Source organism: Diadema antillarum, unplaced genomic scaffold (genome assembly GCF_040938485.1).
Source record: "Diadema antillarum isolate AM-2024a unplaced genomic scaffold, OU_Dant_1.0 seq00000829_RagTag, whole genome shotgun sequence".
NCBI lineage: Eukaryota > Metazoa > Echinodermata > Echinoidea > Diadematoida > Diadematidae > Diadema > Diadema antillarum.
This window is the reverse complement of record NW_027271705.1, coordinates 417345-433625: the sequence shown is the minus strand read 5'-3', so window position 1 is coordinate 433625 and position 16281 is coordinate 417345. Positions and strand designations below refer to the sequence as shown.

Sequence of the window (16281 nt, the reverse complement as noted above, 5' to 3'; positions counted from 1 at the left end):
AAGAAACTGTATGAATGAGAGGTACTGTAGCTCACTGAAACATTTCATCATCCCATCCCTTTCAGTCAAAAAGCTTCTTCTATATGACACCAGAGATTACACATTAAGGATGAGATGATCTTTCACTCGCATCAAATTTATATTCAAAAATATTTGTTGACTAGTACTTCTTAACCTTTGCAGATGAATGTTGATTTCCTTCTTTTGTAAAATCCCGGTCACACAGCGCTTTACAGCTTTATCACGGCCAAAACACATCAAAAAGTGGTCTCCTGTGAAGCAGACGATGTTGTTCGCGTTGATGTGGAGTTTAAGATGAGCTACGGTCAATTTATGGACGTGACAGGACGCGGGGGAAAATCTGAACGGCGTCGGACGTGGTAAAAAGTTTTGAACTGCTCAAAATTTTATTCCGCGGACAACCATGGGCGGCACACGTGGTAAAGACGTGCAACACACGTGAAACACACGTGATAATCCGTGTTCCGGCAGTGATTAAAACTTGGGGAGATGCGGTAAAGACGCGAAAGGAGCGGTCTGCAACAGGCAGAGCACGGTCATCTGACATGTGTTACGCGTTGGTATCACGGGAAATAGCGTGTGTTTAGCGGCTTATCGCTGACAAATGGATTTTTCCGCATACACACACGTGGCTGGACATGGAGCCGTGCTTAGACAGTGCTTCAGCAGTGGAACAGCCACCAACGGCCATACCCCATACAAAGCACGGCCAAACCAAAATTGACCAAAAAATTACCACTTACGACCACGTCCACCAGATTTTCATAACTTTTTGTACGGGATTTGGACGTGGAGTTCTGTGTGACTGGGGCTCTAGACTAGTATAAGATAAAAGAGTTACTCTAATGGGACATAAATTTTGTAATCATAGTCGAGCCGGTGAGATTTTTTTTTTTCAAACCCCAATTTTCTTTGAACACTTCATCAGCCTCACATTCTGTTTTTTGGTGGCATGGCAGCAGACCATGTATTGTTGGCTTACCACGTAATCAAACGTAATAGTCTATCCCCAGACCAATTCATTCATTAGATTTCGATTAGCTACATCTGTACACTTTCCTCAGGCCCAGAAACTGAGTTTGGAACTCTGTGCATTGACCTAGCCATCACAGAATGTCATGGAAGTGAAAATGAGTATTTTCTCTGTTTCTTTGTGTTTGGTTATTGCTTTGTTTGCGTCCCTTGATATTGTGCTGCCCTGGTAGTCACTGTTTCAATCGTCCTTGTACATTAACTTTGTATTTGATGGCTGGGGATACCAATGATGTGGATACCAGTGATCAGATTGTCACTTCTCATGGAGCAGTTTAGACATTCTCAGACTTGACGGAGAAATAGGTGAATTAGACGTTCCGATGAACGTCTTGGGTGATTCGAGGGTGTATGAACTCTAGTTTGTTCGTTTTTCCTCCCCGTTCAATGTTTGCAGTCACTCCTCACTGCTCTGTCATCTAGGAGATCCCTGTGGGCAAACATCTTATGTAGCTGAGGAGAGGGAAAACAACAGAAACTATGGGAGCTTTTGTCTCTCATTATCACAGATGCACCCGCTATCTCGTGTGTCCATGGCAATATCTCGTCTCCTCATCATTTTGTAATCATGATGTTTTTCCCTCTCTCTCACAAGCCCTCCCTCTCCCATTTTATGGGATCAAAAAAACAAAAAGGTGCAACTGGGATGAAGAGCTGTGAAAAATAATGGATGGTTTAGTCAAGGTAGACAAGCATTTCAAGAAAGTACACTGAAGTCTTGACTTTCCTTGAAGACATCAACTACTGTTTTTTATGGAAAAGTGTTTACAATCAACATTGGCATTCTGAATTGTAAATGAGCTATTCATTAGCTTGGAGAGGGGAAAAGGGCGATGAATCATGAGAAAACAACAGCGAGAAAGGGAAGAAATTCAAATCTAAAGTAGATATGAATGAGGGCAACCTGAACATTTTGGCACAGTTGTGTCAGATGCAGTTACAACCATTTTTCTCATGTCCATCCCTTTACATTTCAACTTTGGAATTCAGTGTTTCTCACTAGACAATATTTTGTACAAGTCGTGCAGTTTGTACTGTTGTGTCATAAGCAGTATTCTGTGATTCAAAAGGTTCAAAGAAACTATTTCATTACACTCCAGTGTAGCAAATGCACTCATGTAAATAATGTATCTCTTTCTGAATCTTTATACTATTGTTATCAAGCTACACAAGTGTAGAAATAGACATCTGTTGGAAGGAAAAGTGTGCAGCTATCAATGGTAATACAGGAGTGATATGAGAATTTTTCTAGCTACAGCCACAATAAATGATGGACATAACCACAGTGTAATTTCTTGTATGAAAAAAAAAAGAATTAGAATAATTATGGTTTCAAATGGACCATCCAGTGTATTCCCCCAAGGGAAAGTGGAGAAATTAAAGTAAATTTGTAGAAGGATAATGATGATAGTATCTATACCAACAATCATATTTTATAGATCATAATGTACTTATTCAAATCAGTGAAATTCTTCCGTCGAGATGTTTTCATTGCAACTGATTGACAAAGTGCCCATCGATATTTACGTCGATGCTGGGCAATTTATCAATCAGTTGCATAATATACTTGTCAATCATCATTCTTATCAATGTTATTCAGTAGTAGTAGTAGTAGTAGTAGTAGTAGTAGTAGTAGTAGTAGTAGCAGAAGTTGTAGTAGTAGTAGTAGTAGTAGTAGTAGTAGTAGTAGTAGTAGTAGTAGTAGTTGTAGTAGTAGTAGTAGTAGTAGTAGTAGTAGTAGTAGAAGTTGTAGTAGTAGTAGTAGTAGCAGCAGCAGCAGCAGCAGCAGCGCAGCGGCAGTAGTAGTACCAGTTTTAATGTTAGTATCATGATTTATCATTATCATTGATGCTGATGTTATTATCATTGTTTGTATGTTTTGATTAATATCACAGGCATAAGTAAGATTTAAGTAAAAAGGCAGATCATCTTCCTGATGTCACATAGTTTTATATCATACCTACTGTATGGTCAATGAGCTCTAAATGGCAATTTTTCCACCAACTACATGTACCTCTTGGTATAACAATAATTGATCATAACTCATTTCTTGGGTTTCCACCAAAACTGTTTCCCATCAAGCCCAACCATCTTTCAAAGTGTATATTAAGACAGATATCCAATCACTGTTTGAAATTTTGCAGCTCTACAATTTGGTATATTTTTCCTATCGAGTCATAGGAAAAAAAGTTTGTCATGTAGACTGCAGTGAGTGTAAACTGTATCACTTTTGAGACCCTCACAAAAGACATTAGAGAAAAACAAATCCTGTGCATTGTGCATCCTCAAAACTGTAGATTTCTGTTACAATGCAAAGCAATCTCAGTGGACAGTGTTTTCAAGATGACATTTCTTCAACACTCCTACTGAACTTCTACTGGGGCGTCTCAAGTTCGGCCTTAATGCCAGATTACATGTGATAAGACGCTGACATTTTGGAAATCTTGGGCTTAGAGGTAATTTGCATCCCAAGTTGGTAGTTTTTTTGGTGCAGTGAGTAATCCTCATTATTCTTCTTCAGTTGTGAGACAGTGTTGCTGTTAGTGGTTCTGTGAAATCGTTGCCATTTCTTCCATTGTTATCATATTATTGTTAGTACCATTAGTGTTATCATAATCATTATTATAACTATTATTATCAAGGCCAGCACCACATTTTTATGAGTGTGTGTGTGTGTGTGGGGGGGGGGGGGGGGGGGGGCAGTTTATCATTTCTAGTGCCACTTCATGGTTTCATCAGCTAACAAGCATTAGAGAAAAAAATGGCCTTCAAGCACAACTTTCCATTGCCACTTCCAGGTTTCTTCGGCTGACAAGCAACAAAAAAAAATCCTTGAACACACACTTCTACCACTTCCAGGTTTCATCAGCTGACAAAAAAAAAAATAAAAGAAACCCTCTGGTACACTTCCAGTCGACACCGACTAACAAGCAAAACAAAAAAGCTTACCCACTTCCAGAGGGTTAAACAAGTGGGGAGTGGGCGGGCCAGGTCTTTAGACCCTACATGTAGATGTATTCCTATTTATATAAATCATTAATAAAAAAGAAGTGAGGGCCCGAGCTCCCCCCCCCCCCCCCCCATTACCCTGATTATTATCATTATTACTGTTCTTATTGTCTGTTCATTTGTCTACTAGTTAATGCTGCTCCGAGTGCACTGTCTATTAAAGGGTCAAAGGTCATATTTTGGTGGATATGAAGGTGGGTTTCATGATACATCTTGTTGAAATTTTGGTATACCTTGGGCTTATGGTGGTCAAATCTAGACTTGAATGTTTGGTGATGCTGCCCTCACTGTTCCACCTTTTTAGGGTCAGAGGTCATATATAGGTTGCTGACTTATATTCACTCTACAGGGGGATACACTTCTGTTCCATAGCAATTGATATTTCCTTTTTGAAAGGAATATCATCTCTTTCTTTGTAGCCCCAAGATCTCACTTTAGTGAAATTCGCTGCACAGGGGAAAATGTGAAAGCTTTATATTCTGTAATGTTTATTCCTATTAAGTCTGACTTTAATGAACTTCTACCACTCTGTCCTTCTGATTAACTTTATAATATTTTAAAAGCCAGCTTGAACACAGTGTGGAATTGTCCTTCAGGGTGGACTTGAAGTTCACGGTTCATCAAAGATAGGTATGTATGCAATTAAACTCAGGAGTACCAGAAAAGTCTTAATGTAAATGCATTTTTGTATTATTACAGAAACAATCAAAATATTAAAACATACATGCAGTTGAATGATTACTCAAGCGATGGGAGTGCAAAGGCAAATGTCAAATGTAAAAGTAGTTAAGCTGCATGCTGCATTTGGATCTTCTTTGGAGATGTAATTATAGTCATACCTGGGAGGAGGGTGCTGATGATAAACCTTGAGATTAGAAATGACAGTTATGCCCAAATATCAAGGCCAGGGTGATATTTACAGTACCATTTACAGAGGGCAGATCAATTCCAGTAAACTGTCTGTAGGAGACAAATTGCTTTGGTTTGATTAATTTCTCTGTATGCTAACCGCCTCGCCACAGGTACTTAATCCTTGGCCACTTTTGGATGTGCCCATTTTAGTCAATCTTTTTAGTCAAAATTTATTTGTTTTCTCTGCACAGTGTTAATGATTAAGTCTCTTTGTCCTTTACTCTCTCTCTTCCATGACTACATTTGCAAACTTTATTGGCAATAAATCACTCCTGGTTGATTGGGAGTCCTGCCTCTGTGGGCATAACCACAAACTCTCACAGATCGGCTCAAAACTTGTTTGTAAACATGCTGATAGAATACTAGTTGATAAATTCTGAATTGTTGAGGATTCAGGCACTTGTGGTATGGATGTGTGTTTTCCAGGTGAGTTCTTGCAGGTCGGTTTGCGGTCTGTATACGATTAGGCAAAAAAAAAACTGTTGTATTGGCGTAACATGAGATTTTCAAATAAGGTCGGGCGGGCAGATTTTTTTTTGTCTTTTTTGCTACCTGTATTTTACGTGTAAAACTCATATTTAACAAAACTCCATTCGATAGAGAGGGTCTGTTGCATCCAAAGTTTGTCATATCACCGGTTTAATTAAAGCCGTCACGACATACCGGTCAGAATCCGAACGAACAAATTCCAGGGCTAAATCACCCAGCGCCACAGACAAATCGATTCTCCGAATGATATTAAATAAAATCTTCGAACCGGACTTGGCGGTTGCCGACATGCTGTACTGCGCGGCCATTTTCCAACACCAGCTGTTGTTGTTGTTGTTGTTGTTTTTTATAATTCGCAAACCCGTATCGCGCCCTCTCTCGGTAAAAACGATGTATTTCCTTTTTTTTTTTTTTAAAGTTCAGGATCAGGTTTTTTTTTAGGGTCGGGCGGGTCATGCCAATACAACAATTTTTTTTTTGCTTGATCATTTGATCTCACGAACTCAGTTGAGAAAGCAGAGCTTACCTTGACCATACATTCACTTCTGCTGCAGTGCTTGCACATATAGGTAGTTACATGTTTGATTGACATGTCAGGGAATATGTTACACAGTTGTTGCATAGAATGATGCTGGCAGTTGTTGACAAGGCTCATTAAGGGTCCGAATGCCTTGTAATTCTACACATGTCAGAAAGCATTTCCTAAATCCCTTTTAGCTACCAGCTTCAGCATTTGAGAATGTTTGTGCCAGTGTATGGAAGTCTTGAGAACTGACTGATCTACAGGTGGATCTGCCCTTTTGCAGCAAAACTGAAACCAAATGATACTGTAAAAGAGGAAATTGTTGTGCATTTCGAGCGACCAGAAACTATATAGTGCAAAAATAAAAGCATGCAAATATTTTTGCTTACAATTTGTACCACTCATATGTTGATTCCATAGAATTGAAAATACATGAAATTCATCTTACTTGGCCAAGCAACAACAACAACAACAACAACAACAACAACAACAACAACAACAACAACAACAACAACAACAAAATTACTTGTGCAAAAATACCCACTTTTGCAATATTCTTATTACTTGCCAGAACAAGGGTAGCAGTGAATATAAGTTTGAGGCAGCCAACACTAGAGTTCTGAGCCATTCACATCATTTTTTTTTAAATTCACCAATGCTTTCTCTATAGGACTCATAAATTTATTGAAATGCATTTTTTTTTTTTCATTGGAGAAGGAGAAGGTGATCTTGCTTTTTCTTTTTTTTTTCCCTTTCCCAAATTATGGCATGTGGATTAGGGTCATGAAAACAGTTTATATGAATGTCACAGAAGAAATAAACCACATTGTGATTGATCACCCCGTGATTTGACATGTGACATTGTGAGACAAGCTATCGTCATCTACTCAGTAGCCTGAGATCCATCATTTTCCACACCCTTTGTATGATGAACAAGTGTCATTGCAGAGCCCCTTGATTAAAAACAATAAATCATATCAAGGGAGCTGGCACAAAACAGTTTTGATGTAAATTACAAACACTGCGGCTCGGAGTGTCAGAAAGAAGTTTGTTGGGTATGCCTCATTGACAGTGTTGGTGATTTATTCAAACATGTCACTCTAGGTACATTTGGATGGAGGCTGAATCATGCAACAATCATTGAGAGAGCTATTAAATGCCTTACTGCCACCGTTTGCAAGGAAACAATTACAAATGTTGGAAAAAATATGACAAATGCTTGCTCTGCTTTGTTGATTACTGTTTCTGTGTAGTGTCCTGGGTGTGCCAAAGAAGCAATTTCATCAGCCAGGGACTCTGCCCAGAATTGTAAACTATGAATATACAGAGCTACAACAAATCAAGTCATTAAATCAAGTGCTCTGGTGAAACTCACATGTGACTTTATTCCAGTGTGAATTTTCTGCATTCTGAGATAGTTGGGAGTTTCAGCAGTTGAACAACCTTGTTTGTTTCTGTTCCATGGCCAGTACAGATACAATTTCCGGTATTGGTTCTGTATGTCACTCAGGAGTGAAATCGGAAGTTAGACAGGAACCTGCACCAGACCACCCCCCCCCCCCCCTTAAAATTGAAATAACGAAGAAAACTCCAGAGAAAAAATGGCTAGCTACAAAGTTTGTATGGTTTGTTCTGTGAAGCATTAGCTTTGTGCCTGAAGCAAGTTTAGCGTATATCTGGAAAGATATATTATATGTTCCATGTGGTTGGTATTACTTAGCATGATTAAGTTGCACTGTGCAAACAAGTTTTTCATAAATCCACAAAGGAGGATGCTGCTGAAGGTCTCCAAATCCCTTTCTAGGAACATCATCCCCAGAGGGAGAAGTCTGTGTCATCCAGAGAGGCATTTATGGAGGATGTGAGACTATCTGCATCTAAAGGTTTATAGGCTGCACCTGGGGATTTAAGAAGGAGCAATGCTGTGATAGTAAATGATAGTAAATGGTGATGTTGATGGAATTCACCCTTCAAAGGGACATTTACGTATGTATGCATAGTATGGATTCAGTTAACCCATTCCTTACAGAAACTTGATATACCAGGTTTCCATGGCATCGAATCACATATATATAGGAACATGGTATACCAGGTTCTGTATGTCACCAAGAGTAACAGCAATCATGGCCTTACATGTAAAAACTCATGTTTACATGTGTTACGTGCTCACTAGAAAAATTACTTTGATTGAAAGATTAGAGTTGCAGGACGTGCTGATTTTGGTATATGACACATGTTTCCCATAGACACCTACATAATATGCATTTCATCTCTTGTTCTTTTGCAGTGGTGAGCATGAAAGTCAGTGAACTTGTGATTCTTTCTTTTTATGCAACCACTTTTTTGACATTATGAATCAGAGATGCTCAGATTTAGCATTAATTTAGTCATCTTTGATGTGTGAGTACATCACCTACCGTACAGCTTTAGCAGAAGATTGGAAAATGAAAGTTTGGTATATATATATTTATATGAGAAAGGTAACAATTTGAGAGAAATGGCCTTATTCTTGCACGTGAGAAGATTTCTTCTTTTTATTTGTATTGATTAATTCACCTCTTAAAAGGAGTGTGCAGTGTGAATGCATGTAAGTATTGATGCAAATAACCCTGATCATCATTATACCCCCGCCAAACGAAGTTTGAAGGGGGTATATAGGAATCAGCGGACGGTCGGGCGGTCGGGCGGTCGGTCGGTCCGTTGCAAATCTTGCGTCGCGAACTACTTCCTCAGTTTTCAACCGATTCCCATAAAACTTGGCACAGATGTGTGCCTTGGGTTGTAGATGTGCAAGACGTATTTTTTGACAGTACCCAAAAGTACATTGCCATGGTAACGGCATATTATGGGCAAAAATGGGTACAAATCTTGCGTCGCGAACTCCTCCCACAGTTTTTGATCAATTTTTATGAAATTAGGTACAGATGTTCATCTGAATATGTTAATGTGCAAGACACATATTTCCGCAGTGGCAAAAAGTGCGTTGCCATGGTAACGGCATGTTATTGGTAAAATATAGGGCAAAATGCTTCATGACAAAACTGCTTCATCAGTGTTCTTCCAATTCTCATGGAATTCATATTGAATGTTTGTCTTAGGATATAGGTCAGCATGACACATTTCTTGACAGTGACAAAAAGTATGTTGCCATGGTAACAGCTCACATATTATGAGCCAAAATGATGGAAAATGTTGTGTTGCAAACTACTTCCTCAGTTTTTGCCCAATTTCCATGAAACTGGGTACAGATGTGTGCCTTTGGTTGTAGATGTGCAAGATGCATTTTTCGACAGTACCCGAAAGTATGTTGCCATGGTAACGGCATATTAATGGCAGAAGATCAAGGAAAGATCTTGCGGATTTAACTACTTCCTCAGTTTTTTGACCAAAGCTTATGAAATGTTGTTTTGACCAAAGCTTATGAAATGTTGTTTGGCGGGGGTATAACCAGTCGCTGTAGCGACATTTCTAGTTTATGTGGTCAAGAGAATATCTGAATATGTGCCATTAACAATTTTTTCATTCTTCTTTTCTTCAGACTACTTAGATATCTCCCCACCCCCCCCCCAAAAAAAAAACCACCACAACAACAACAACAACAAACAAAGAAACAAACAAACTTCCAAACCAAGATTCTGCAAGAGACATTACCTGTCAATCACTGCTCAAGTGCTAATCTGATTTGATAACAAAAGACATTCAAATGCACCTTTCCCTTGCATATTTCCCTGCAATGTTGTTTGGTAATCATATCAGTCACATGGAAAGATGCAATTAAGTTCTGCGAATTGAGTGCTGTGGTGTTTTCCTGTTTTGCCAAATTATACTATCTCTCAATCCCTCTTATATATCTTATATATTTTTGTTGCACTTGTCTTAATGAATTCATTTTTCCTCTGGAATCTTGATAAGAATGTCAAGCCTGAGTTGGTGGATTGTCTTTAGGTCTTGAATCAGCAGAAGATTGACATCCCAACCTGAGAAGCATGAACATTTCTCTTCCCCCTTCCCTCCTCCCCCCCCCCCCCCCACCAAAAAAAATAAAAATAAAATAAAATAAAATGAATAAAGAAAGAAGGAAATGTTCATCTACATTATACATGTATGCAGAAGTATGCTCTACAATTCTGGAGTCTTACCTGGGACTGAATATTACCAGATATTAATTATTACCAATAAGCCAAACACATACATGTGTTGAAAGATGTTCTCAGCAAGGTCCACATAAACTTCTGTGCATAATGATCCAGTGTCTTCAATATTAGTAGAAGTGCAAGTTGGTAGTAGTAGTAGTAGTAGTAGTAGTAGTAGTAGTAGTAGTAGTAGTAGTAGTAGTAGCAGTAGTAGTAGTAGTTAGTAGTAGTACATGTAGTAGTAGTACAGTAGTAGTATTAAAGTACATTGTAGTACAAGCAGCAGTAAGCAATAATAAGTATGAGAAGTGGTACTGGTAGTACAAGATAAAAGAAGTGATAGTATAGGTACACGCATATACATATGTGTAGCAGTTGTAGTACTAGTAGTAAAACCAAGGGGCAATATTACTAGAGTGCTAGTGCAGTGTAACATCAGTATTAAAAGAAGTACAACTGGTGTAGTATTAGATTTTGTAACAGTAGTTGTTTTGTTGTTTGTATTACTTTTCATCCTTTAATATGATCATCACATTGTTGGTACACTGTATTGCCATCAGTGCCATCCACCCCTGCAAAGATTTCTTCAGCCTTGCCTTTCACGCACAACACCAAGATGTTTCCATCTTCATGTCTTACCGTTTGTCATGATTGGACGTTGCCTTTGTCACTCAAGTGTTCAAGGAATGAAATTCACGGATGTTGGGGGAAAGGTTTTCATGCTTCCCAGAACACTATGTGCTCCCCATCCATCCACGCAGAGCTTTACAGAGTTCAATGTTATTCATCTTATTTTTGAAACACCACACAGTGGCAGTTGAAGTTGGAGAGTGGATAGTTTACTTTACAGTGTGTATCAAAACTTCTTTTGCTTTCATGTATAAGGCACATTAATCTTCAATTCATAACTTGTGTGTTTTACTTAAAGTACACGGGTAATGTCTTTTAGTCATCTATCTGTAGTGTGTCAGCCTTCCCTGATAATGAGATTTGGTTTATGTTGACATGCTGAGTTACAGGCTGAAATGATTGATGACCTGTTTACTAAAAAATGTGTTCAATGTTGCTTTTGAAAATGTACTAACAGCATTTCAGTGACTTAGTCATTAATGAAATTTATATTGGTGAACACCATGATAACAAACATGACACATACCATGGAATTTCATCATTGCAAGATTTTCCCATCCCAGATTTTATTTATATTTGACACAAGCTTACACTGATAAGGCAGTTCTCGCCTGCAAGTGGGACTTACTGTGTGTTGACTGTTTGTAGTACTACATGTGTGTATTTTTGTGGCAACCTGTGGGCAGCCGTTTAACAAGATTTCCTTAAAATATGAGAAAATTCTTGTTCTGAGTATCTCGTTATAGGAACGGTGTTCACCTGTATTATCTTTATGTGAATGTTATACCTGCTGTATTAACCAAAATTTTAATGAATATTTAGCAGTTTCTCTGTGTATTGTAATCTAAACTCTTCTGATCTCTGCTTGCAGCGTAGTTTGCTTTTGTCTTCCTTCTTTCACACTTTTTTAATGCCAGTTTAAGCATTTGAATTGGCCAGGAGACATTTTAAATAGTAGATTCTACTGTAGATGCTTGACATTTAACTTTATACCTCTTATTTATCAAACAAGATTTTCAGTGTGCTTGTATGAGGCATTCTGGCTGCCAAGTTGCAGTATTTCAATTTACATGAGAACAAGTTTTCTATAGTACTCATATGTAAACTGAGCATAGTCAACTTTCTGGCTGTAGCACATGAAAGGAAACCGTGGTATGCCTTACAAATTTTTATGTATTATATTGTGCATGATAGTTGATAGAAATTAGCTCTTATGACATACCATTCCCCAGTGATTATGGAAAAAATCCAATGAAAAACCAGTGAAGCCATATATTTTGGTGTTTGATATTCACTTTTGCTTCCCTCCCCCTTAAGAATTGAAAATAGATGATTATGGAACAAAGTTCAGAGCAAAACCTCAGGGATGACCATGGGATGAAAAGATCAAGTAACCTATCAGGAGGATTGTAATTAGTGTACATACATGCATGTACAACTGTATGTTGCAGTATTTGCAGATACCAGGACAGTGACTTCAATGCTCTTTGCTCATTAGTTGTATCCAAGGTAACATTGTGATATTTAAACTAGAGTATGAAGTTGCTAGTGTCATAACACATGTTTCTAGATGTAGCAATGGCACAGATCATTTATCACCAAAAGTGACTGATCTACAACAGTACTTTGAAAAATAAGAAGTTTGAAGGATGGCATTTAGATGTACCGGTAGATGCAATGAATTACAAAATTAGAAATCTGAAAGTAAGGTGAGAGGGAAAGGGAGAGAGAGAGAGAGAGAGAGAGAGAGAGAGAGAGAGAGAAAGTGTGCTATAGATCTTTCCATCATCAGCTAGAAATTAAGATGTAATCCGTATTTTTTTCTTGGCAGTCATCAGCCCGTGATGGTGTTTGAGTCAGACCCGTTCCTTTTGCCATCCCCCACGGATGCCGGCCTCCCAGATATTCTCAGTGACGGGGTGCGGCAGGGGCTCTATGACGACCCCCTGACAGATCCTGAGAGCTCCACCAGCTCCTCCTCTTGAGAAGCAGCAGGGAGGGAGTGAGACCAGAGAAATGGAGGACAATCCAGCAAGCTGCCATCACGATATGCCATGGATACGGTTGCCACGATGCTGTATCTTGCCCTTGAGCTCCTGAACGTATTTTCAAGCTGTGAGACCATATCAGTCAGTGCTTAATGAAAAAGGGCCAGCACGGACTCTTTCCATTAAAATGCTAGGTACACTGTATGTTTTCTCTTACCAGGAAACATCCGTATGGAGACGGTAACCATGGAGACGGTTTATTTGTCAGTAATTCAGGGAACTGTATAACTTGGCCCCTTCTGCAAGACTGTCTTTGACGTGGCATTAGATTACTTCCAGTTGATACCACTTACCAAACAGTGACACCAGAGTACAATACATGGTGCATTATGGAAGTTCAGGAGCATCACATGACACTGTTATGTGAGGGAAACATAGAAATCTGCCTTTGCATGGACAATTCCATGACTGCCCGGTGTCCCATTGCATATATTGCATGAAAGTGCAGTGAAGTTCCGGCTGTAAAGTTCACTCCTCTTGTTATAATGCAGAGCTGTTTGTATAATCGTATGTTCACCCAGTCATCTCCCTGTCATGCTACAGTGAGAGTCTCCTGTGTCAGCTACCATGTGTATCTGGTCATGATGCAACAATGTGACTTCAAACATGGTTATGTTTAATAGCTCATGTGATGTAATTATTTTGTTGGTAAAGCACTATTAATGGCACCTAGTGTAGTAAAATATTAGAGTTGTTATGTGTCGTGCGGAGATCAAGAGAAATCAAGATATGCATTTTCCCTTTATTTTTGTGTGTAAAAAACTATTCTATGCATATATTATATCAATTTTCGGAGTCCTAATTTCATACCTATTTATTCCTGAGAACTTTCTTCCATGATCGAGAAGCAGAAATCAAATGACTGCATCAGGACTTACTGTTTAATTCCAAGAATAGTTTCATTTCTGATCCTAGTTGCTCCATCAGCTCATCTGATTGTTTTTTTCTTGGGAGTTAAACAGTTAAAGTCCATACACTATTATTTGATTTTTGTTATTTAATTGAGTGATGCCTAGATAAATGGGAACTTACATCAGTTTCTTCTATAGTGTTACAAACGAGTATCTGAAGGAGACCCTCCTCAAAGGGTGGCACACCAGTTGAATGCTGCAAAAATTTGAGACATTTTCTTATCATACAAGCTGTATGAACTACTGTAAAAGTGGATGTTTTTGCGCAACTAATTCACACTCGGCTGGGTAAGAAGAGTTCTGTGTGTTTAATTCTGCAGAATCAAGACATTAACTACTGGAACACATGGCAAGCAAAAATATTTGCATGCTTTTATTTTTACGCTGGTTTTGTGTTTCACAAAATTTGTAACAATTTCAACACTGAATCACGAAAATGTCCACTTTTACAGTAGCTGTACAGTAGTATTTTATAGATGGTGGAAAGATGTCCACAGAAGGGACAGGCTTCTCAACCCTACCTGTGTGCATATTAAACCAGTTAATGTTTCATCAGAATCTTCTTGTTCCTTAAAAAGAGGTATGAGACGGTAATATCTTTACATATGAAATGTGTTTTTATCAACTTTTATGTATGTTTGCCTGCTGTGAAACAGTTGCAAGTTGTTGCTTCTTCTTCTACTAGTTTCCGGTTGAACAAACAATCAGCGTATTATCTATCAGTTTGAACAAAAAAAAATAGAGAGTTGTGATATAATTGTTGCTAGATAATGTTCTTATACTCTTAAACACAGAGTTGTGATATAACTGTCGCTAGATAATGTTCTTATAATCCTAAACACAAAAGAAAAAAAAAAATCTTTAAGAAAATGGTGGCATCGAGGAGAATTGCAAGAATCAGTCAAATATCAGATAAAGCACAGACGCTTTTCCGGTTTGACCTTACTTTGTGATAAACATGGCTAAAATAAGACTGTTGTTCATCCTTGACATATCCAGGAATTTAGGCTTCATACGGTTAGTCTACGCATAACATGTATCTTGTTTTTTGATGTAATCTCCCTGGTGGTTGATATTTTGAAAAGTTTAAGGTTTTTTTGTGTGTTTTGGTTTTTTGTAAAACCATAGAAGTCGTGGCCTTCCTTGAATTTGTGAAGTGGAGAGAGGGTGAACAAATAAAATCCAAAGGTTACAGTGAATGTTCGCATAAGGTTTGAGACATGTTGCCCATCTATAGGTGAAGAAGAAAAGGAATCAGATTTCATAAGACATTTCTATAAGCTGGCAAAAGAAGTCCCTTCAATCTTCATTTTACTCTTCTCATTTAGCCATATTTGGGTAGATTACAAGGATACCTTCAATTCAAAATAGCAAACTGTAGAAAAAGTGTCAGGAAGGTTTGCAGCATTTGTAGTAATTGTCCTGTCTCCTATGATATGGAAGCATAGACCAGAATGGAAACTGTTACTATTTGCATGCATTGTAGCCTTCACTTTTTTTTCTCTTTTTTTTCTCTTTTTTTTTTTTTTTTTTTTGGGGGGGGGGGATTATTTTAGTCATTTTGTAACTCTAAACTCTGTGCATTGTAGTCACAGTTACAATGACTACTAGTTTCTAGGACAGTGAATGAGGCAAAAGCTGATCATTTCAAACTTCCAAGCAGAGCCCTTAGAAAGCGTTTTTTTTTTTTCACAAAAGCTTACAGTATCGATAATACAACGCTCATGCAATTATTATGTATAGAGTTTGTTGTTTTTGACATTGTCTGTTATATGTTGTTGTTGTTGTTACGACGTGTTTTTACTTCTTGTCATTAGTCATTCTCTCTTTGCCACATAGGGCATCTAACATGGCACATACATTTCTCTGGGGGAAAGTTTAGTCAGTTTATACAAGTAAGTGATACACACACTCTAGACCCAGCAAAATTGAATTTCAGTGCCCATTTTAAATACCCACTTTGGAATATAAAGTAATCTAAAGTTGTATCCAATTTGATGCATATACATTGAACAAAATCTGCATTGACCATAGTACAACTTGTACTATCACCAGAGTTTCTTTGCTTTTTTGAGTAATTTTTTTTTCTTGCTAATGTTGCATGAACAAAAAAGACTTGATCCTCAGTTTGTATGTTATGCATTCTACTTTTGTTTTTGTTTTTGTTTTTTGTTTTAGCATTAAACCACAGTGCAGTATAAACAAAAGTGATCATTAAGATTTGCTACATAATTGCTTTCTTATGCTGTAGTTTATGTCATGCTTCCTAACATGTGCAATAAAAGAGTAAAAGGCCCCAGTTTAAATTTTGTCATGCGTGGTGTGTTTAATTACAGTTGAACCTCTCGTATCCGGACAAGTCGGGACCGGGGCTCATCTTGATAAGGGATTTTGCCGGATACGGGAGACTCAATGCTTTATACATGTACATATACATACACATGTACTGATGTAGCCCATAGTACCACACGTAGTAATGTGTATACTGCAACCTTTTCATTGTTACATTTGGGGATGTTTGGGGATGTTAAAATGTCTGAGGGTAAGCAATATGGAAGGAAATTTGATGTAAT

General features: G+C 38.1%; 1 protein-coding gene across 3 annotated transcripts in view; it reads left to right on the top strand.

Moving 5' to 3' along the window:
* LOC139740058 (sorting nexin-24-like) overlaps positions 1-13363 on the top strand; it is a 34470-nt gene extending 21107 nt beyond the window's left edge. For all 3 annotated transcript variants that reach the window (XM_071650648.1, XM_071650649.1, XM_071650647.1), the window contains one exon: positions 12581-13363. In XM_071650648.1, coding sequence (XP_071506749.1) covers positions 12581-12734 — 154 coding nt within the window. In that variant the 3' untranslated portion in view covers positions 12735-13363. The remainder of the gene's footprint in view (positions 1-12580) is intronic.
* Positions 13364-16281: the final 2918 nt, after the last annotated feature.